We start from the raw sequence: 22,288 nt of genomic DNA on the forward strand, positions 1-22,288 counted from the left end.
AGCTGATATTCTACATATAAAATGACCCTCAGGGGAAACAAAAAAACAGCCCCAATTTCAGTTACAATGGGCCAAACCGAAGTCTGTTTCAACACACATAAAATTAACGTATCTATTTAAAACATAAATTATATGAACATTGTGTCAAATGTCTCTGATTTAACATTCGAACATTTAACTATTCTCTCATAAAATTGACTTGAAATAAATTATTTAAATAGTTTGGAGGATTTCCATCTCTGAGCTTCATAAAAACAATTTTTAAAAAGGAAAGAGCAAAAAGATTAAATAAGAGGTATCCAAATTAGACATGAAGAAAGCAAACTCTCTATTCACAGATGACATGATCTTGCACATTGAAAATCCTAGGGCATATACTAAAAAACTACTAAAACTAATGAATGAGTTCAGCAAGGTTGTACATACAAGATCATTTTACAAAAATCAACTGTTCTTTTTTTTTAAGTTTATTCATTTATCTTGAGAAAGAGAAAGGGCAGGAGAGGAGCTGAAAGAGAGGGAAAAAGAGAATCCCAAGCAGGCTCCACTTTGTCAGCACAAAGCCCCAGTATAGGGCTCAAACTTGCGAACCATGAGATCATGACCTGAGCCTAAACCAAGAGCCAGATGCTCAACCAACTAAGCCGCCCAGGCACCCCTCTACTGTACTTCTAAATACCTGCAATGAACAATCCAAAAATGAAATTAAGATAATAATTCCATTTATAATAGCATCAAAAAGAATACTTGTGAATAAATTTAACAGTGTAAATATAAAACTTATGCTCTGAAAACTATAAAATATTATTGAAAAAAATTGAAGAACGTCTAAATAAATGGGAAGACATCCTGTGTGCATGGATTGGAAGGCTTAGCACTATTAAGAGGCAATACTCCTACCAAAGCCATCTAAAGATTCAACACTATCTGTATCAGAATCCCAGCTAGCTTCTTTATAGAATTTACAAGCTGATTCTAAAACTCATACAGAAATGCAAGGGACCAAGAAGAACCAAAATAACCTTGAAAAAGAACAAGTCTGGGAAACTCACACTTCTGGATCTCAAATCTTACTACAAAGAAGTGTAAATCGATTAAGACAGCATGGTTCCAGCATGACATTATAGGAGTGAGAATCCAGAAATAAACCCACAGATCTATGGTCAACTTATTTTTGACAAGTGTGCCAAGACTATTGAGTGAGGAAAAGAATAGTCTCTTCAAGAAATGGTGCCAGGACAGCTGGATATCCACACATAAAAGAATGATGTTGGTTCCCTATTTACTTCAAATCATATACAAAAAATAACTGGAAAATGGATCAAAGACAATCAAAGTATAAGAGGCAAAACTATGAAACTCTTAGAGAAAACAAAGAGGTAAATGTTCATCATCTTGCATTTGGCAATAGACTCCCAGGATATCAAAACAACAAGCAACAAAAGAAAAAACAGACACATTTAAGCTGCATTAAAATTAAAAAATTTTGTGCTTAAAAGTATACCATCAAAAAATGAAAAGAAACTCCACAGAATGGGGGGAAATATTTGCAAATCATGTATCTGATAAGGGACTTGTAGGTAGAAAGTATAAAGAACTATCACAACTCAACAATAAAGAGATAAATAACCCAATTTAAAAAGAGGCAAAGATGAATAGAAAAATGTACAAATAGCCAATAAGCACATGAAAACATGCTCAACATCATTAATTACCAGGGTAATGCAAATCAGAACCAAATGAGATTCCATTTTGCACCCACCAGGATGGCTAGAATCAAAAAGACAGAAGAAGAGGATGTGGAGAAATCAAAACCCTTATATACTGCTGGTGGGAATGTCAAATGACGGAGCTACTTTAGTAAACAGTTTGGCAGTTTCTCAAAAGTTAAAACACAGAGTTACCAGTTGACCCAACAATTCTACTTCTAGGTATATAACCAAAGGAAATAAAAACTTACATCCACACACAATCTTGTACAGAAACGTTTATAGGAGCATTATTCATAATGGCCAAATGACTCAAATATCCATCCACTAATGAACAGGCATATGGCATATCCATATAGCTGAATATTCAGCAATAAAAATGAATGTAGTACTGATATATGCTATCAGTATAAACCTTGAAAACATTGTGCTAAGTGCAAGTCAGGCATAAAAGACCTCATATTATAGGATTCACTTATATGGAATATCCAGAATAGGCAAATCCATAGAGATAGAAAGTAAATTAGCTGTTGTTTGGGGGTAGTGGCAGTGGTAGGGGTACTGAAATGGTGGATGATAGCTTAAGGTACTGGATTTTCAGAGGTGGCAAAAATGTTTTAAAGCTGTGTGTGGTAATGGTTGCATGATTCTGTGAATATACCAAAAAACAATGAATACACACTGTAAATGGGTGACTTGTATCTGTGAATTATATCTTGATAAAGCTCTCACAAAAAATTACGAAAGCACTTGCATCAAAAGAAATCAGGGAACTATCACAACACCAAGTAAATTACCTAGTTTTACTGATAATGAGTTTTTTTTCCATTGTATTTCTATAGTATCTGCCAAATACAGTAAACATCTCTACCAAATGGAGGGATGATGTCAAGAGAGATGCCATACTGAACAATGGAAGCTCTCTTAATCAGCCTCTCTCTGACTGTCTATCTCACATTCCCCAGTCCCTCTAGATTACTCTGACTGGGCTCCATAACTACTACTAGCCATGAGTAGACAAGCTACTCTTTAGGTCACCAGTGCATTATTAAAATAACAATTTAAAGAAATGACACATAAACTGATGAAATATGAATATATAAATACTACACAGAAAATATAAGCAAACAGCATATGAAGAATACACATCAAAAGAAGAATGACCCTAAAAAAAAATTTCAGACAAAACTGTTTCTTCTCTTGAAGAGAAATTGGACAATGTCTAGTCTTTAATATGGTCTATGAGACCCAGCACCACATCGTCTTCCCTACATTTCCTACAACTCTCCCTAACATTCTCTATGCTTCAGATAGCTTGGTATCTGAAAAACAGTTTGATCTCTTAAGAGTCCTCACTGTGATTTCCTTCTGCCTAGAAAGTTCTACCCATATACCTAAAGCTTTCCCTCAGTCTGGCTAACTCCTTAAGGCCAAGTTTGTCTTTTATGCATACACATGTATCTCTGAGAATAGCATACAATAGATCCTCAATGATTAAGTCAACTTTGTTATGTGAATATGGGAATATGTCCAGAAGAAGAAACAGCCATTACCACTAGATGGTAGGGTATGAAGTGTTTGTTACTTTCTTCTTCGTATCTTTCTGAGATGTTCTAATTTTTACAACAAACGTATACCATTTCTACAAAGAATAAAGATAAATTGAAAAAGGCAATAAAGGGGGGCGCCTGTGTGGCTCAATCCACTGAGTGTCTGACTTTGGCTCAGGTCATGATCTTGCAGTTCATGGGTTTGAGCCCCGGATCAGGCTTTGTGCTAAAAGCTCAGAGCCTAAAGCCTGCTTCGGATTCTGTCTCCTTCTCTCTCTGCTCCTCCCTTGTTCATGCTCGCTCTCTCTCTCTCAGAAATAAACAGTTAAAAAAAAAAAAAAGATAAAGGCAACAAAAAAATCCAGCCCCTTCCCACCTTGATCCATCAGCAGTATAGTCTCTGTGCTGAAAAATACTAAGTTTTCTTTTATTAAAATTTTAAATTTTTCATTAAGGCAGACTGATATGGTTCCCTGACAAGGCAAATTATTATGAAAACTTTCTAGTCTATTATCAAAGTACTTACAGGTGCTTCAGATACCTGTAGTGTAAACTTTCTACTCAGAGAATAGTCGAATAGTATTCTCTGAAAGTCGAGAATACTATGTTTACTCCCAGATAATCTGGGTTATTCTGAGATCCTTTGCCAGACATACATATATAACTGTTAATGGTCTTCAAATATAGTAAAAAACTATACAAAGGAACACTACTTGTATACATTTTACATCCTATGGTCAAACCATGTGCCTTGTATTTAAGACATCTATGACTACTATACAGAAAGACATTTTGGTAACAAATGTTATGAGAAGAGGGAGGGTAGAGGGGAAAGAGAGGCAGGAAGAAAGAGAAAGGCAAGGAGAAATGAATTTCAAAAGTAACAAGTAACTAACAAAATATGCCAGTCTCTATCTGATGACACATGTAATCCAAGTGAGATTATCTATTTATCACACCATTAATACTTCACTATCAACTTCTAATATTCATACTCAGAAGCAACTCAAAGGTAGACACAATTTACTCTCTGAGGACACACAAACCAATTTCCAAAGCATGTAAGTTGAAGTCAACCAAAACCCTATGTAAATTCAGGCATGTTCGGGTTTTTAATCCACAAGCACACGAAGTAGAATGTGAACAGCTTTCCCATTCCTTTTGGCCTCCTGACCAAGGAAAAATGCTGTTGTTATCAGCACTTAATGGAGTTTATTCTTCCAATCCTTTTATAGAAAATATATCATTATTTTAACTTCTTGTCATGCAATTCCATTTATAAAACCTTAAAGTAAGGCTTAAAATCTGCTGAAAGAGCACATCTGACAGTAATTGTCTATTTGTTTCTGCTTTAAGATTTTATTAGTTTGGTATCAAATACTAACTTCACAATCATTTAAACAAGCTCATTATGCAGCTGAAGTTATGCACAAATGCAAATATTTTCATGAAAATATTACAGCTGATCCTTGAATAACACAGGTTTGCACTATATGGGTCCACTTATACTGTGTTTTTTCAGCGAAATACTGTACAGTATTGTAACTGTATTTTCTCCTCCTTATGATTTTCTTAGTTACATTTTATATAACTTACTTTATTGTAATGAAACAGCATATAACATAAAAAGGATCTGGTAATTGACTGGTAAGGTTATTAGTAGTTAACTTTTTGGGGAGTCTAAGTTGCTCAAGAGTCAACTGAACATACTTCTTCAAGTTACATTTTTAAGTTACTTTTGAAGTTAACTAAGGGCTATCAAATGTCAATTAAAAGAGGCATTCCTCATCCAACTGTCACCACAGGTCTGCATGAGCCAGAGGTGAAACCAAAGGGCAGTGGGCTGATTTAGCTAAACATAAAACGGGAATTTTTAAATGTTATACTCTGTGTTAAAGCAGCGAACTCCCACATGCTACCTTTGGCAGTTTATTTTAGGGTGCTCAGGAAACATAAAAAATTTTCCTGTAATCCTGTTGGTGTCAAAAACTGCATATAATCAAAAGCAAAATGGAGTTAAGTCCAAGAAACAAACTCTGATATATCTCTTGGCTCGTTCTCAAGAGCTTTGGGTTCCTCAACAAAGCAGACATAATTCTAGGTCTGGTTTCCCAGGAGGTTCAAATATATAGAACAACTCTTGAGTTATTCTAAGTTAGAATCAGACTACTTCACAAATTACTACAGTACAGAACTCTATGTTCATCTAACCATCGGGGTTGAAGGTTCAGGGACTGCAATCATTCCTTTGCCCACTTTACATCGAGCACGAACACAGTCCCCTGGCTACACAATGCCAGGAACTGCAGTCACAGGTAAGAGGCATTGACAGAATAAGGAAACACTCAGCCATTTCACTGTCCCGAATGGGGTACTAACCTAATTATCAGCATCACGTAGATGCCTTACACTGCAGATAAATAAAGCTTGGATAAAGACAAACAAATGAAAGGTGAAGGGAAGTGGTTCTGCAACACGCTGGCTATATGGCCTTGGGCAAGTTACTTAACCTCTCTATACGTTAGCTCTCATTTCTAAAATTTGTTTCTAAGTTAGTTAGAGGATAAAATTAATATCTACAGTAGTGCTTAACATACAGTTAGCTCTAAAGTATTTTTTTAAAGATTCAACATGGCAATGAGACAGAATAAGTATTTATGAATAGTATATATCAACTCTATTCCTAAAATGTGAACATGAATCTTTTAAAGTTTCCCACAGTAAGGGCTACATTTTTCTGCTATGCTACCATTTTTATAAACTCGCTTTATCAAGATTAAAGTATTGACAAAGGTTAATTTAACTTTATAAAATGTTTGAACCTATTCCACTTAAAACAGTTAATCTACCAAGGCAACAACAGGATTGTTCTAGTTATTCATTTAACCTTCTTTCCTGCTAAAGAGAAAGAGCCTCAGTGCTTCATAATTAGTGGTGGTTAATAGAAAACAGGGATGTGATGAAATCTGGAAAGCTAAAAACAACAATGAAAATGCCTCAATTAAAATACTTGAAAATTCAAATCTTTTATGTTTTAGCATTAAGTGCTTAGCAATTTTCTTCAAATGTAAAAGTACAAGCCACAAAATTATTTAAATAATGGCAGTAAGAAAAACTTGTAAAATGGGTTCCACTACCCAAACTGTGGAACATAAGTGCCTCTTGGATGGGCAAGTACCCACAGGAACAGTTTATAAATGATCAGGCTGAGCTGTGAGCACTTCTAGAGAAGTGCTAGACTAAGAAGCAAGGGTAATGTACTCTTGAAATTATATGCCCTTCTCAAAATGAAAGGACAAAATACAGATCAGTGGTTGACAGAGGCCGGAGTCGGGGAGGTGAGGGAGTGACCACCAAGGGGCACTGGAAGAGTTTGGGGAAAGACAGAACTTGATTATGGAGATGATTAGCACAACTTAATGTTTCTCAAAACTCAGAAAACTGTAACTGAAAAGGGTAAATTTTACTGTATGCAAACTGTACCTTCAAAAAATGGAAAATAGATTTAGGAAAATCTGTCCCCTCCCCTACTCGTGCACACTCTCTCAAAAATCAATAAAACATTAAAAAAATAATAAAACTATATGAAAGATTTCCCTTAATAAGTTCAAATGCTTGAAAATACTAGTATAATCAAGTACACTAAAGAAATTTTCTGGATCCATTCGTGAGAGGCAAACCATGAGAGACTCTTGAATGATGACAACAAACAGGACTGATGGGTGTGGGGGAGAAGGGGGGAAATGGGCATGAAGGAGGGCACTTGTGGGGATAAGCACTGGGTGTTATATGGAAACCAACTTGACAATAAACTATTTGTAAATAAATAAATAAATAAAAATAAAAAAAATTTAAAAAAAAACCAAAAAAACAAAATGACATGGGCAACTTTAGACCAATTTAGTAACCCAGAACATTTTTATCAGCTAAAATGGGGCAAGAGACAGCATAAATGAATCTGATCGTTTTCCTGAAAATTTGAGACTATCTTTGGGGTAGAAGTGCATTGTAATTTGAATTTGGAATAAAAAGTACTATCCAAGTGTTAAAATTAAATTAAATTAAATTAAGAAAGAAATTTTCTAAACAGAAATAAGGTACAATACTTGATCTTTTAGAAACATTAAGTTATATTAAGATACAAGATCACATAAAAGTTAACTGAATACCTACGCATGGCTCCTTGCTTTTTCTAACTCATAATTTTGTTTGGTTTTTCTGAATACAAGAAAAGTATTAAAAAGAATTACAAGTAAAATTAGAAAACAATTCATAATATGATTTCTATGTGTTACAAAAACTATTAAAATACACAATTGAACACTTCAAGTTATACGTCCTGATGACGTAAAGGGATTCTGCTTTCCCTAAGTAGTCACGCTGAGGGCCCTAGTAGTCCATGAGCCTTGCTTAGGAAGATGACTTTCTCTGTCCCAAGAAACTATACACCCCCCAAGCTATATTCATGAAGCTGAGCTTTATGCTAAACTCTCTGTATTCAAAACAACCCATCTTTGAGATGAGGAATCTTGAGGCCGAGAAGTGAAGGGGAAGGGTGGAGCCGGAGCTGGGCCCAAGCACAAACACCCAACATACAGGCTCCTGGGGTGTGAACCCAAACTGCAATGTGGAGCCATCACGTGCTACTCCACCTTATCCAGGGCCCTTCACAGTTCCACTCGCCCACAACTTGTTAGCAGCTCTTACCTTGGTCTGCACTTAATGCCAGAGCTTGATGAGCATCTCCTCTCTCAACAGAAGAACAGTGTAAGGGCAAAAGAGCAATCATCATTCTGACCCAAGAAAACCTCTCTCTCAGAAATGACCCTGTCATCTCACTGACAGAAAAGATTGGCTTAAATCCTTATCATCAAGGATTCTCTCAAATTCCCATGGTCTTCCTCAGGACTGTAGTTTTATTGCTCTCAGGCTTCAATTCTGTTTCTCGGGAAAAAATACCCACTCTAACCACACCCCAGAGTGACCCTTTTACACTCTAAAAATTACTGAGGAGCCCAAGGAGGTTTTGTGTATGTGAGCCATAATCTACCAATCTATCTCCTGTATCAGAAATTAAAACAGAGAAATTTTTAATCACTTAAATCACTTAAAAATATTAAACATGTTAATATAAGTAACATTTTTATGGGGGAAAAACTCTATTTTCAAAAAAGATAATGAGAAGGGTGATACTGTTTTACATTTTTTGTAAATCTATTGAGGGTCATGCTTAATAAAAGCCGGCTAGATCTTGCCTCTGCTTCTAAGGTCTGGTATGACAGTCACAGGTGGCCAAGGAAAACACCACTGTGCCCTCAAGAGAATCAAAGTAAATAAAAGGGCAGGTAATGTCTTAATATTGCTTCAAAAATAGCTGGACCCTGAAAGGCTGTCACCCCCTCCACCTCCGAGCCCTCCCACCACACCTGGTGAACCACCACTCTAGTCAAGCCAGAGGCAGGCCTACATCTAATTACAGCATATATCCACTCTCTAACTTGGACTCCAGCCTGTTCCCTCCTGCTTCCTTCCCACCGCCACTCTCCACCTCCCAGAAGTACCATCTTCCCTAAAAAACAAAGCTTCCTACTTAATTAAGCTGTACCCACTTTCTCTCAAGCCACCAAACTTCTTCAACTGATTCCCATTGCCTCTACTGCCCCTTCGCTTTATTATTTTAATAAAGTAATACATTAAGACATTCTTATTTTGAAAAAAACTCGAACAATATAGATAAATCACCACCCACAATGCCAGTCTCTTCACCAGAGGAAGCAACCACTGTTACCGCTATTTTGCCTATTTTGTAAACTAAGTTAATCAGATTGAACTTCTTATTTTCTTGGGATTTTTCCCTCTTTAAATGATTATTAAAAATCCTGAATGAGAGTTCTGTTTAGATTCCAATGCTTTTGGTTACCCAAAGTATAGGTCAAAGAATAAGTGCTACTAATTAGGAGACAATGGAGATAAGATGAGTGACGTTCTTATACTAAATGAGTACTAAACAAAATGCTACAACCATGCAGATTTTATGGCAGTACAACATAATAAGACAGAATAATGAGACTTTGACGTCTTGGTATATATAATAGTGTCTTCAGGGTTTGTATAACATTTTCAAATATATTCACTCTTTAAAGTTTCACAACCCATGAGGTTAATACAATTATGATTAACATTTATAGATATAAGCCAAAATTCTAGGAGAAAAAAATTACTGCTCAAAATTACATAGCTAGAAAGACATACACCAGAAACGACAAAGAGTAATTGTATCTTCTGACTCAAATCAAGTCCCACTCCTTTATATTACTCAAAAATCCACACACTATAAAAACATTTTTTTTAATTAAGTTCTTGCCTTTTTTTTGAGCTGATCTGGAAAAAAATTATCTCTACTCCCAAAGCTGAAGACATAAAAATAAACCATAGGAGTATCTGGGTGGCCCAATCATTTAAGAATCTGAATTGATTTAAGCTCAGGTCATGATCTCACAGTTGGCTGAGTTTGAGCCCTGAATTGGGCTCCGTGCTCACAATCCAGAGCCTGCTTCAGATTCTCTCTCTCCCTTTTTCTCTGCCCCTCCTCTGTTCACACTCTCTCTCTCAAAATAAATATTTTTTAAAAAAAACCTTCTGAATGCAAAGAAGAAAAAATTATTTTTGCTTCTTTATTATACAATACTATTAATCCCTTAGAAAGGTTGCATTTTACTTAAAATAACAGTTGAAACTTACTAACACCTACAACAACACATAGACATATTATCAAATTAGAAAAAATAACTTTTTAAATCCTTTATTAAGGTCATTGCCATTAACAAAGACCCAAGATTCCTAATGTAAAGATGATACGACAGCTCCTAAAAAGAATACCACACAGGGGCGCCTGGGTGGCTCAGTCGGTTAAGCGTCAAACTTCGTCTCAGGTCATGATCTCACGATTCATGGGTTAGAGCCCTATGTCGGGCTCTGTGCTCACAACTAGCTCAGAAGCTGGAGCCTGTTTCAGATTCTGTATCTCCCTCTCTCTCTGACCCTCCCCTGCTCACGCTGTCTCTCTCTCTCTCTCTCTCAGAAATAAATAAAAAAACATTTAAAAATTTTTAAAAAAAAAGCATACCACACATACATACTTCCTGTATGCTACCCTTATATTTCAGTGTTACCTTTGAAATTCCTGCAAGGAACATAGGGAATCACATGGAAATCCCTTAAAATTCAGTCAGAATTTTTAACTAAAAAATGCTAAACCTGACTAAACAAATAACAAAGCATTTAATTCATTTTTTTAATGTTTTTATTTATTTCTGAAAGCGAGAGAGACACACACAGAGAGCGTGAGCAGGGGAGGGAGGGTCAGGGAGAGAGAGGGAGACACAGAATCTGAAGACAGGCTCCAGGCTCTGAGCTAGCTCTCAGCACAGAGCCAGACATGGGGCTCAAACCCATGAACCGTGAGATCATGACCTGAGCCAAAGACAGAGGCCCAACCAACTGAGCCACCCAGGTGCCCCCATTTAATTCATTATTAATCTTACTAGAATACTGTTTCCAAGCCCTTGTTATTTTTGCCCCTACACTAAGACAGGTCCAGAGGAGTCCAACACATTTAAATGACTGACACATTTAGACTGGATTATGGAGAAAAATGATTTAAACTATTTGTTATTAAGGGCTCTGAATCTTGGTTATCTCAATTTCACAAATAATAACATGGGAAATTTTTAAAACCATGATTAAGCTAATCTTTTTAACATACCCTAGAATTTTAAAAATTTGGGCAAGAGGGGCGCCTGGCTGGCTCAGTCAGTGGAGCATGCAACTCTTGATCTCAGGGTTGTGAGTTTGGGCCTCACATTGAGTTTGGAGGTTACTTAAAAATAAAATCTTTATAAAATATGTAAATGGGGAATATAACTGATTTTTCTCCACATTCTACTCTTCTTAAATGTAGAAGATCTATACCTGCTCTCAACACATCCTGTCGGAAGGCCAAAAATCCATGATAGTTCAATACTTAAGTTATTCAAAAGAACTGCAAAGCTGCTTTACTAATAAATTTTTGAGCATTTCTCTTACCTCTGTTTCTGTACAATGTGCATATCCCAATTTACCTGTAATAAAAATACAAAAAGTTACTTTCAAAGGATTTTAGCTTTTTCATACTGATAAAAATATCTGAGTTACTACTCTGGCATGGCTTCATTATATCTATGAACAGCTATGCAAATAAAAGGTGCTAGAATGACCAAATATTCTAGAAAGTCTTGCTTAGGGATTTGTTTAAATAGACCATAACAAAATAATAAATAGAAAGATGGGAAGAATATTCTCAATTGTAATAAGATCTAAAACACACACACATATTTAATATGCATATGTACAAGCTAATAAAAGTAAAATAAAAAGTTTTATCAAAATCTTAATTTCTTTAAAAAATATCTTAAAATACTTTAAAGGCATTTAAAAGGTACCTTTTAAAATACCCTAAAGTGCCTTCAAAAAAATCTTTAAAGACTCTTGGGCTTCTCTTCAAACATATATTCCAGTTTAAAGGTACAGTGATCATTTCAATGAAAGATTAAATGTTTTAAACTAATATTTTTTTAATACATGATGGTTGTTTCTCTTTGATTCATGATTAGACAAAACCACATAATTAACTTAGTAATTTTTCCATTAGAGGATCACCTAAAGAATAACTAGAATTGAACAATATTTGGCTGTGGCAACATTAATATTTTCTCTTCATCACTGAGACATAACACTAAGGAACATGTATAATTATATATTTCTCTCAACTTGGATGAACAAAACATACTTTTTCAATAAAAAAAAACACCTATTTTAAAGATCATTTATTAAGTAGTTTTAGCAAAAAGAACAGGTTACACATTTATATTGGGTACTAAAAATGTAATTTCCCCAGTCCACACATCTTAAATTTCATTGTCCTCAGTTCAAACATACATTAAACTCTACCTCCTTTCCTCCAATAACATTGGCCTTGCTACTAACTGCTTCCTCTCTCCAGGCTATGACCCCCACACCTAGGCCTAACCCACAGTGGTTGTTCCATCAGTCTGTGTTTTCTCTTTAATCCTTATTGAGAATTTATGTACCTTAGAGTTTATGATATCACACATACACAACAAAACAAAAATAATGTTTTTTATGTGCCTCTTGACTCTTAAAATGAAAAAACTGAAACCCACAATTTCTGATGACCTAATGATCCTAATGTGAAATATTGGCTGAAATTGAGACCAGAAAACAAGTGACCACAGGTTCTGTGAATTAAAAATGATTTACAATGGGGCACCTGGGTAGCTCAGTCAGTTCAATGTCTGCCTTCAGTTCAGGTCATGATCTCACAGTCTGTGGGCTTGAGCCCTGCATCAGGCTCTGTGCTGCGAGCTCAGAGCCTGGAGCCCTGCTTCAGATTCTGTGTCTCCCTCTCTCTTTGCCCCTCCCCTGCTCACACTCTGTCTCTCTCTCTCTCTCAAAAATAAATGAACATTAAAAAAAATTTTAAACGATTTATGAGCAATAAATAAAGATCACATGAACATACAGATCAAACAGGTTTAATATATAAAGGTTTTATATACTATGGTTTGAAAAATACATAACATTTATATATTTATGTATTTACATATTGTTACATGAAACTTTAGATTATAAAATTTTATATCCATTATACATTTTTATTTACGTGTATATGCTGCTCAGAACACTAGTGCTTTTGGTAGATTATCCTTGACTCCTACAGAAAAGGTGATTAACTTAACCTACGAGTACTGTGAAGAGGAGCAGCTCAAAGAAAGGCACAGACCACCTCTCAATAAACATTTAGAGTGTCTACTCCATAGAAATAAGGGAAAGGGAAGGAAGGAAGGAAGGGAAAATACAGTGTTAAGACAACTATAACAGAGAAACCTCTTTGACAGTACATGGATGTACATCTTTAGTATGATAGATTCTTAAGGTAAAGAGAATTGCAAAGAAACATAGAATTTTATGTAGTAGGTTTGTTGTTGGTAGTAAAGTTGGTTAAAAATTTTTAAACTATTTTGTATGTGTTTCACTAAGCAAATAAATACAGTGATATTGCTGAGGGAGAAGGAGCATATAATCCCAACATGTGGGAAAGAGAGGAAGAGCCCTGTGGTGGTAAACTGGAATTAGAGGTACTATCTAACTTCAAAAATAAAAAAAACCATACTCCCTAGTTTCTCCTCCAAAAGAGGGAGAAGCAATGGTACCCCATTTTGTAAGAGCACACCTGGTTCATTCCCCCTCAAAGGAACCAGGACTTGAGATTGGCTGACTCCATGGATGGGAAAGAGAAATTACAAAATAATCTGGAACCTCTTTTTGCATCAGAAAGTAATGAAGCACTCAAAGAATGACAGCATGATATCAAAAGGGCACAAGTCCTATGAAATAAAAGAGTTTTTCAATGACCTCTATTATAAAACTGAAAATTATTTCCTATAAAGAATACCAAAAATTTTTGTGAGAGTGCATAACCACTTCTGGTTACTCAATTTGACCTGGTGACTAAGTCATGCAACTATGGAAATGTGGTTAACTATGAAGTGCCTGACCACCTACACTATTATGCTATCCAAATTCCTGCCCAGACTCTGACCCAGGGATCAGAAAAATCCCAATTACGTGACAGCAGAGCTTAAAGGAACCTTGGAAATGATCTTGCCCAATCCATTCATTTTACCAATGTAATCTGAGCCTGAGGAGTCAAGTGACTTGCACAAAATGACAGAGCTAAGAGTAAACTCCAAGGCTCCTGACCCTTGTCGTGAGCATTGGTGTGCTTTTGTTACCATGTCCTCCATTCCCACTTGCAGGGGTCAGTGGGGTTAGGGAAGGGGATTGCAGAGGTGCTATCCCAGCTACCTACCAATTATAATACTGTTTCTGGGGAAGTGGGAAAATGTATTCTTCGATTTAACACTTGGAAACTGCTAGTATAGCAACTAAGAAATTTTCATTTGACAACTTTTGAGTCCCTCTTCAAAGGTTAACCACCTCTTTTCCAGAACTAAACCTAAGGAATCCCTCTAAAACCTAGAATCATATAACTTCACTTTCTACAAGTACAGTAAACTAAGCTGATGGTGCCTAATCAAGGTTTCAGATTATTAAATGCAGTGAATTAGTTCTTTCAACAACTAAAGTTCTAACAACTTTATTGATTTACTAATAGGTTAATTAAAAGGCTAGATTAACTATCTGATGATGTGAAATAAAAGGAAATATCTGGAATGATATTTAAACATTAATTTTCAAAATATTCGGACATTATCATTGTATTTATATTTTTTTAATTTTTTTTAATGTTTTATTTATTTCTAGGAGAGAGAAAGAGAGAGACAGCGTGAGCAGGGGAGGGTCAGAGAGAGAGGGAGTCACAGACTGAAACAGGCTCCAGGCTCTGAGCTGGCAGTCAGCACAGAGCCCGACGCGGGGCTCGAACCCACGAACCGCGAGATCATGACCTAAGTGAAAGTCAGACGCTTAACCGACTAAGCCACCCAGGTGCCCCCATTGTATTTATATTCTAAGAAGAGGGATGATTTGCATAGAAAGCCAAAATTTCAGCTGTTTCCGAAAAGGAATGAGCCTTTTAATAATGCTGGAAGAATCAAGGCTGAATATTTTTAAGTCCTTCTTTTTAACTGATTCTGAAAGATCCAATCTGCTCTTAAGATTTACTAGACAAGTTCCTTCATGTATAGGAAATGGAAAAACCAATCTTCCTATAAACTGACATAAAATGGCTTTAAGAAACAAACTAGTCCTAATGTAAAATGTCTATCATAAAGAAGTCCTCAACTAAGACAATGCAGATATTTTAAATCCTAAATGTTGATCATCAGACACTTCCATTTAACAAGTCTGCTCAATGTTACCAGAGAGAGCATCCTGGTGAACACACCTTAGAAGACCACTCATAGGGGTGCCTGGGTGGCTCAGTTGGTTAAGTGTCCTGCTCTTGATTTCAGCTCAGGTCATGATCTCATGTTTCGGGAGATCAAGCCCAACATCAGGCTCTGTGCTCATGGCATGGAGCCTGCTTGGGATTCTCTCTCTCCCTCTCCCTCTGCCCGTCCCCCCCAAGCATGTGCATACCCTCTCCCTCTATCAAAATAAATAAAGAAACATTAGAACAACAACAAAAAAAAGACCACTCATAGTCTTGGCTGTTCAGAGTTAGGCCTTACATAGCACACTCTCTGAAATGGCCTCACCTCAGTGGAATCACAAAATCTGATGAACCACACAACTACATAGTGGAAATTAAGGCACAGTTTCAGAAAAATTCAAGATGTTCATGTAGAGAAATACTTTTAAGGTAGTAGAAACCTCAGCATATGGCTGAATTGTCACACAGTTACATTATCAATATGATTCAACTTAGCTGAGTAAGCAGAAGGCAAACAATGCCTGCCAAAATGACACAGAACCCCTATAATCTTTATGATAAATAAATAGCTCTCAGAATTATTCTCCAAATTTTCCCATGTGACCAAACTGCAGGCAATGTTTGGGTACATCTATGAAAGTACATTCTTTTTTCATGCTGAAACTGCGCATCAGTATCAACAGATCCACCCTGTCCGCCTGTCAGCTTGCCTCTACCCCCTAATTCATTCAATAAATATTTGCTAACACCTACTAAATACTAAAATACTGATGATACAGCAAAAACAAGCCACATGTAGTCCTTGCTCCCTTTTCGAAAGAGAGAGAGAGAATGCATGGGGAAGGTACAGGGTTTACCTTTTGTGAACAAAGACCCAAAGAAGCAATCAAAGAAAATAACTACAACTGGTTATATGCTATTAAGCACAGAAAAACGGAGAGAGAGAGAAAATAACAGAAATGATCCAATTTAGAGTGGACAGGCAAGATATTTAAATAGAGACCATTACATTGGGTAGCAGCTAACTACAGGGCTGAGGGAAGAACCTGTTCCAGATCCAAGAGGCAGCCTGTGGTACAGCCTTGGAAGTGTTTGGTAGGTGGGTAGCATAAAATGCATTTGGAAAGACAGGCAGGGACAGATCACACACACCTTTCAAGACAGTGTAAGGAGTTTAGATTTGATGTTAAGTGCAATGGGAAGCTACTGGAAGAGACTACACAAGGGCATGAGCTGATTCAAGGTGGGTTTCCAGGTTGGTCCTGCTCTGTGGAGAGGGTCAAGGTGAAAGCATGGGGGGAGGGTGGCTGACAGGAAGCTACCATCACTGCCAACAGGGGTGGCTTTGGGGGGAAGCAACCAGCCCAGGTGGTGGCAGGGACCAGGAAGTGGAGAATTAAGATATAATTTAGAAGCAGAATTAACAGGATTTGCTAATGGATTGTACTGGGGGTGGAACAGGGTGAGAAGGAAAGAATGATACCCTGAGCAAGTGACATGTTTTCAGGAAGAGCATTCTCAAACACTTGATCAAAATCAATCAACATCAAGCCTAAGCTTAAGAACTCAAATACCTGGGGGCACCTGGCTGGCTCAGTCTGAAGAGCAGGCAACTTTTGATCTCAGGGTCATGAGTCTGAGTCCCAAGTTGGGTGTAGAAATTACTTCAATAAATAAAAATAAACGTAAAAAGAAAAACAATTCTAACACTCTGTAAGAGACAAATATATTAGGTACACTTTTGGGACAATTTTTATATGAAAACTAGGGGAAAAGAGTGCATCTTTGAACAGTTAGGCCAAAATTTAACAATAAAATAATCCCTACAGCCTAACCACACCTGGGTTTCTTAAACATCATGGCCATTAAAGGCTCAGAATACATGACCAGATATTTCAGTGTCAAAAGTTATGACACTGAAACTGTGCAATCATTAGCTTATACTCATGTTCCCCCAACAAAATAATTTTTGCCAAGTAACCTTTTTAGTGAAAAAAGATCTATACACCTGACACAAGAAACAGCCATATAAAGGATCATTTATTTACTTGTTAAATAACCAAATCATCATCATCCTCTATGCCATACAATTTCACTAGTATAGCTACAGAAAGATTAATGGGAATTTAGACATGGGAGAAAATTGGTATACTGCTAACCAAAGATTGTGTGTTCATCAAGCTCCTCTTCTTGGCCTTATTAGGAAAAATGAAATAAAATCTGATGTTCCACTACCACACCAGCCTTGCGCTACAGCCTTTTTGTCTTCACAACTGTTGAGAACTACCCAAGTTTAAACCTTTCTCTTAGCTGCCTTGGGAAAGCAGTGTGACAGAAAAACAGGAGCAAGCCTTCAGACTTGGTCAGTCCTAGGTTCAAATCTCACTTCCATACTTACTAATAGTGTGATGTAACTTTAAAATGTTCGTGTATTTATTTTTGAAAGAGAGAGGGAATGCATGGGGAGGGACAGAGAAGAGAGGGAGAGAGAAAGAATCCCAAGCAGGTTTCACACTGTCAGTGTAGAGCCTGACATGGAGCTCGGACCCATGAACTGGGAGATCATGACCTGACCCAAAATCAAGAGTCAGATGCTTAACTCACTGAGCCACCCAGGTGCCCCTATGATATAACTTCAAAGAAAATATTTCCCTGGGTTTTCCACCTTCTTATTTACAGGAAAAAAAGGGGGGGAGGGGGAGGAGATAATATCTACCTCATGGGGTTATGTGAAAATTAAGTGAAAAAAAAAGTTTTGAAAGGCTCTGCACAATGCCTACTGCAGGAGCTCAGCAAATGGTAGCTAAGCTGACCACTATTAACCCCATAGAAAGATGAGAAATGTAGATATACTAAAATAGAGTCCTAAGAAAAACTGACAGAGCAAAATGCTTACTAGGATTACAACCATAAAAAGTATCTAATTCATATGATAATATACTATAAAATTCAACTCATTTTTATACTTCTTGCTTAGATCTTTAAAAGCTACTACTTTTCACTTCATACCTTTCCACAAAGGTTCCTAACACATACCTTCCTCCCAATTCCTTATGTGGCGGTGTCCAGGATGATGACACTCAAAAGGTCAAATGAATGGAGCTCAGCAATGGCTTAGGAGGAGGTGGTGGGGAATGAATTGTCATCAGGTATTACTCAAAACTGAAGGCGCCTGGGTGGCTCAGTCAGTTAAGTATCCAACTTCGGCTTAGACCATGATTTCATGGTTTCTGAGTTCAGGCCCCACATCGGGCTCTGTGTTGACAGCTCAGAGCCTGGAGCCTGCTTCAGGCTGTGTGTCTACCACTCTCTCTGACCTTCTCTCTCTCTCTCTCTCTCTCTCTCTCTCACTCACTCTTTCAAACATAAACAAACATTTTTTAAAAACCTGAAAATAAGAAAGTCTTAAATGGCAATCTCCATAACCAACCCATAAATAAAAAGACTGGAAAGTCCCAGAACTTGTGAATAAATTACTTTACATGGCAAGGTGATTTCTGCAGCTGTGATTAAGTTAAGGCTCTAGAGATGGGGACATTTGCGGGACTATCCAAGCGGGACCAATGTAACCAGGAGCTTTATGGGAGACAGGAGAGTCCAAGAAGGAGCTGTGATGATGGATGAATACTGGAGCTGTGTGAATGCAGGAAGAGGGACACAGGCAAAGGAACATGGAAAGTCTGTAGAAGTTGGAAGAGGCAAGGACCAGATTCTTCCTTGCGGCCTCAAGAAATATAGCCCTGAAAATACCTTGATTTTAGCACACAAAACCCATTTTCAGACTCTGACCACCAGAACTCTAAAATAATTTTGTGTTGTTTTAAGCCATGAAATTAGCAATGACTTGTCACAGGAAAAGAATACAGAGACCATGAAAAAGTCAAAGCAATACAACATGCTCTCACCATCCCAAACCCAACTCCCAGGTCTACCCTGTGTACAGTCAAATCCCATGCAGAATGTCCCAGAGTCAGAACTCGCCCGCTGGGCACATGGGAATGGAGCACAGTGGTTAAGAGCAAGGGCTCCAGGCCAGACTCCTGGGGCTTGAAACCCAGCTGGGCTGCTGGCTAAGTTGAAGGCCTCTCTCCTTCAGTCTCCCATTTAGAAGGCAGAGACTAAGAAGAGTACCTATCTCCTAGAGCTGTTGTCAGGATCAAAAGTAGTACTCTAACCTGCTTAGCTGACTGCCTATCACAGAGGAAGCACTTAATATCAGCTCTATTACCATTTAAGTCTGTGACCTTCTCTCCAAGGAGAAAATAAGCTGAAAGACTCTGGTCTTCTAAACCCAAAAAACTTTAAGTCAACAGATCACTTGGCCCCTCAGATCCCTAGGTATAATTTAACAAGCCCTCTCCTGTGCCTTAGCCTATAAGTTCTAGGGGTCTCCTGTGTGTCTACATGCTGTGTCGGCCCAAAGAGAACACAGCTGACCTTTCACAAATGTGTTAAACTTTCCTGAAACGTCACTCACAGGAAGGAGTTCCAGTCCTCAACCTCTCACCAACTCTCTCCTCCCTGTCTCCTCAGAGTAGCGCAGCCGTTGCCTTTTACTGCCAGTGCATGCCCTTGGCCGTCTTATCTTGCCTCTCGAGTGCTCCTTCCAAGACTGGCAGCACTCTAAGAATGATTCTAGTTACTATAATTTTTCATCTCCCTACACTGAACATCTCTGGTTGAAAACTTCATTTAGATATTCTACTTTTATAAGACATCCTCAAGGGAAATGCTATGACCAGTGGAACTATTCTGAACACCTCTGCCAGAAACATATTAAAAACAAAGGCATCCATTCAAACTACCCTGAACATTTCTAGAAATACATGCCATTCAAACCAACTCCCCCCCCAACAATGCTCTTTTAAACTCTAATAAATTACTATTAATGAAATATCTCATTATGAATATTAAAAATTAATCCAGAGCATTTGTTTTATGTAGTTGAAACACATTATACATGCCAGTGTAAAACCTTCATTTTTACAGCTGAGGAGGCTCAAGCTCTAGAGAATAAATGATTCACTGAAGGTCAAGAACTGTGACCAGATACCCAGGCTGCTGACCCACCCAGCCGTCCTACAGTCTCCCCTGGCTCAGTAAGGGAGAGGCTGGGAAGCAATGGATGCCCAAAGGTGAAGCACAGAGTCTGCACCTGTGGGGAAAGTTTGGGAATACTAAAAACAAACTTTGTAAGTATCACTTTAGTTTATTTGTTCACTGCTCATGACTAATAAATGCAGGTGAAGAAAAAAAATATGCTGTTAATGTGAGCCTTATGCCCTCTTAATAGGACAAAGAATCCCTTGACTAATCAATATGAACAATACATTTAATTACCCTTTGTAGAATTTAGAGCATAATCTTGCTATTTTAAGGAAGTGTAGAAGCATAAAGACATTACTACATGTTTGCTTGTGTAACACAATGTTGCTCTTACAGAGAACTGATTTTGACCTTGGTCAGGAGCAATACCTCTAATCTTAATACCACTTATAGAAAAAATGACATCCATCTCTTCATTCATAGACAATGTGTCTGTGTGACAGGCCCTCCCAGAACCTGACTCTCCCTTCTTGAGATCTTCTAACCCCCATCTGTAGACTCTGCCCTAAGCCAGGCTCTATAACCTTCAATGTCAGTCATCTTTGCCATAAATCTCAACTTTATCTTAATTCTGAAATACGGGCTTCTGCTTTATTTTTGAGGCCCACTCTTTACCTTGCACCCTAGATCCTATAAGATCCCTAATCTTAAAAACGAACAAAAAAACAACACTTGGCTTATTATTGCCATTTTCCTAGGGACTAGAGTTTAGCCCTTGAACCTCACATCAGTGACTAAAACCAACCACCAGACTTCCCCAGCACAGAGAATTTCCTGGTTCTTATCTGTAGCACTGTCTGCCTCTGGCTCTGCCTGCTCATCAGATGAGCAAGCCCTGCAACTGGATCTCACAGGGTCTGGCTGCTGCATGGAACTAACACCCCCGATTGCCGTCCCCCCATGAAGGTAGGCCTCACCACCATCATGGCCACCCTCTAATCTAGGGGTAAGTTTGGTCCAGACCCCACACCCTCCCAACCTGTTCTAGAGTGACCAAGTTAAAACTGATCTTGTTCTAAAATGAAATTTTTAAAAATGTTTTCCTAATTATTAGAGTGTGATTTTTCTTTCTATTCAGCAACCTGAATTAACTAAACTTCATATAATCTCATTGAACAAAAATCACTAAACATCAAGTATTTTCCACTAAAAAATAATTTCAGCATGTTTTCACCAAAACTCAAGTATTATCTTTGTGTATTTTATGTATACAAAACTTGTATAGCAGAAACATTTAATCTTTTGTGCCGATTCAAACTGAATGGTGATGACAGTCTAGGTCACCATCTTCAGAAGAGTTGTGAGAACAAGTAAGAGGTGGGAGGTGCCCATGGCCATTTAGCAATGTCTGCCATGGGAACAGACAGAAGTGACAATACAGAAGGCTGACACTCTGTGTTAGAGGATGGGATGATGGAAGTTGTGTTTCTTTTTGTAAACAGTGTGGATTTGGATTAAAATTTTCTCTGCCGGTATTAATTCAAACATTAGGGGCACCTGGGTGGCTGACTCAGTTGGTTAAGTGTCTGACTGTAGAGCTCAGGTCAGGTCATGTGTCAAGGTTTGCTGACAGGGTGGAACCTGCTTGGAATTCTCTTTGCCTCTCCCTCTTCCTCTGCCCCTCCCCCACTCGTGTGTGTGCCCTCTCGCGCAAATAAATAAACTTGAAAAAAAATAATAAAGCATGGGGGTGCCTGGGTGGCTCAGTCAGTTAAGCATCTGACTTCGGCTCAGGTCATGATCTCGCAGTTCAGGAGTTCAAGCTTTGGGCTCTGTGCTGACAGCTGAGTCTGGAACCTGCTTGGGGCTATGTGTCTCCCTCTCTGCCCCTCCCCTGCTCATGCTCTGTCTCTCTCTCTCTGTCTCTCTCAAAAAATAAATAATAAAACATTAAAAAAATTTTAAGTAATAAAACATGTTTTTATTAAAAAAAACATTAACTGCTTAAATTTCATCATGGCATACTA

At 37.7% G+C, this 22,288-nt stretch overlaps 1 protein-coding gene across 3 annotated transcripts in view; it reads right to left on the reverse strand.

The window, feature by feature from the left end:
• The window catches only part of SPIRE1 (spire type actin nucleation factor 1), a 220,844-nt gene that overhangs the window by 185,881 nt on the left and 12,675 nt on the right, over nucleotides 1–22,288 (reverse strand). For all 3 annotated transcript variants that reach the window (XM_039217237.1, XM_039217238.1, XM_039217239.1), the window contains exon 2: nucleotides 11,345–11,379. In XM_039217237.1, coding sequence (XP_039073168.1) covers nucleotides 11,345–11,379 — 35 coding nt within the window. The remainder of the gene's footprint in view (nucleotides 1–11,344; nucleotides 11,380–22,288) is intronic.

Source organism: Hyaena hyaena, unplaced genomic scaffold (genome assembly GCF_003009895.1).
Source record: "Hyaena hyaena isolate Hyena2069 unplaced genomic scaffold, ASM300989v1 scaffold_673, whole genome shotgun sequence".
NCBI lineage: Eukaryota > Metazoa > Chordata > Mammalia > Carnivora > Hyaenidae > Hyaena > Hyaena hyaena.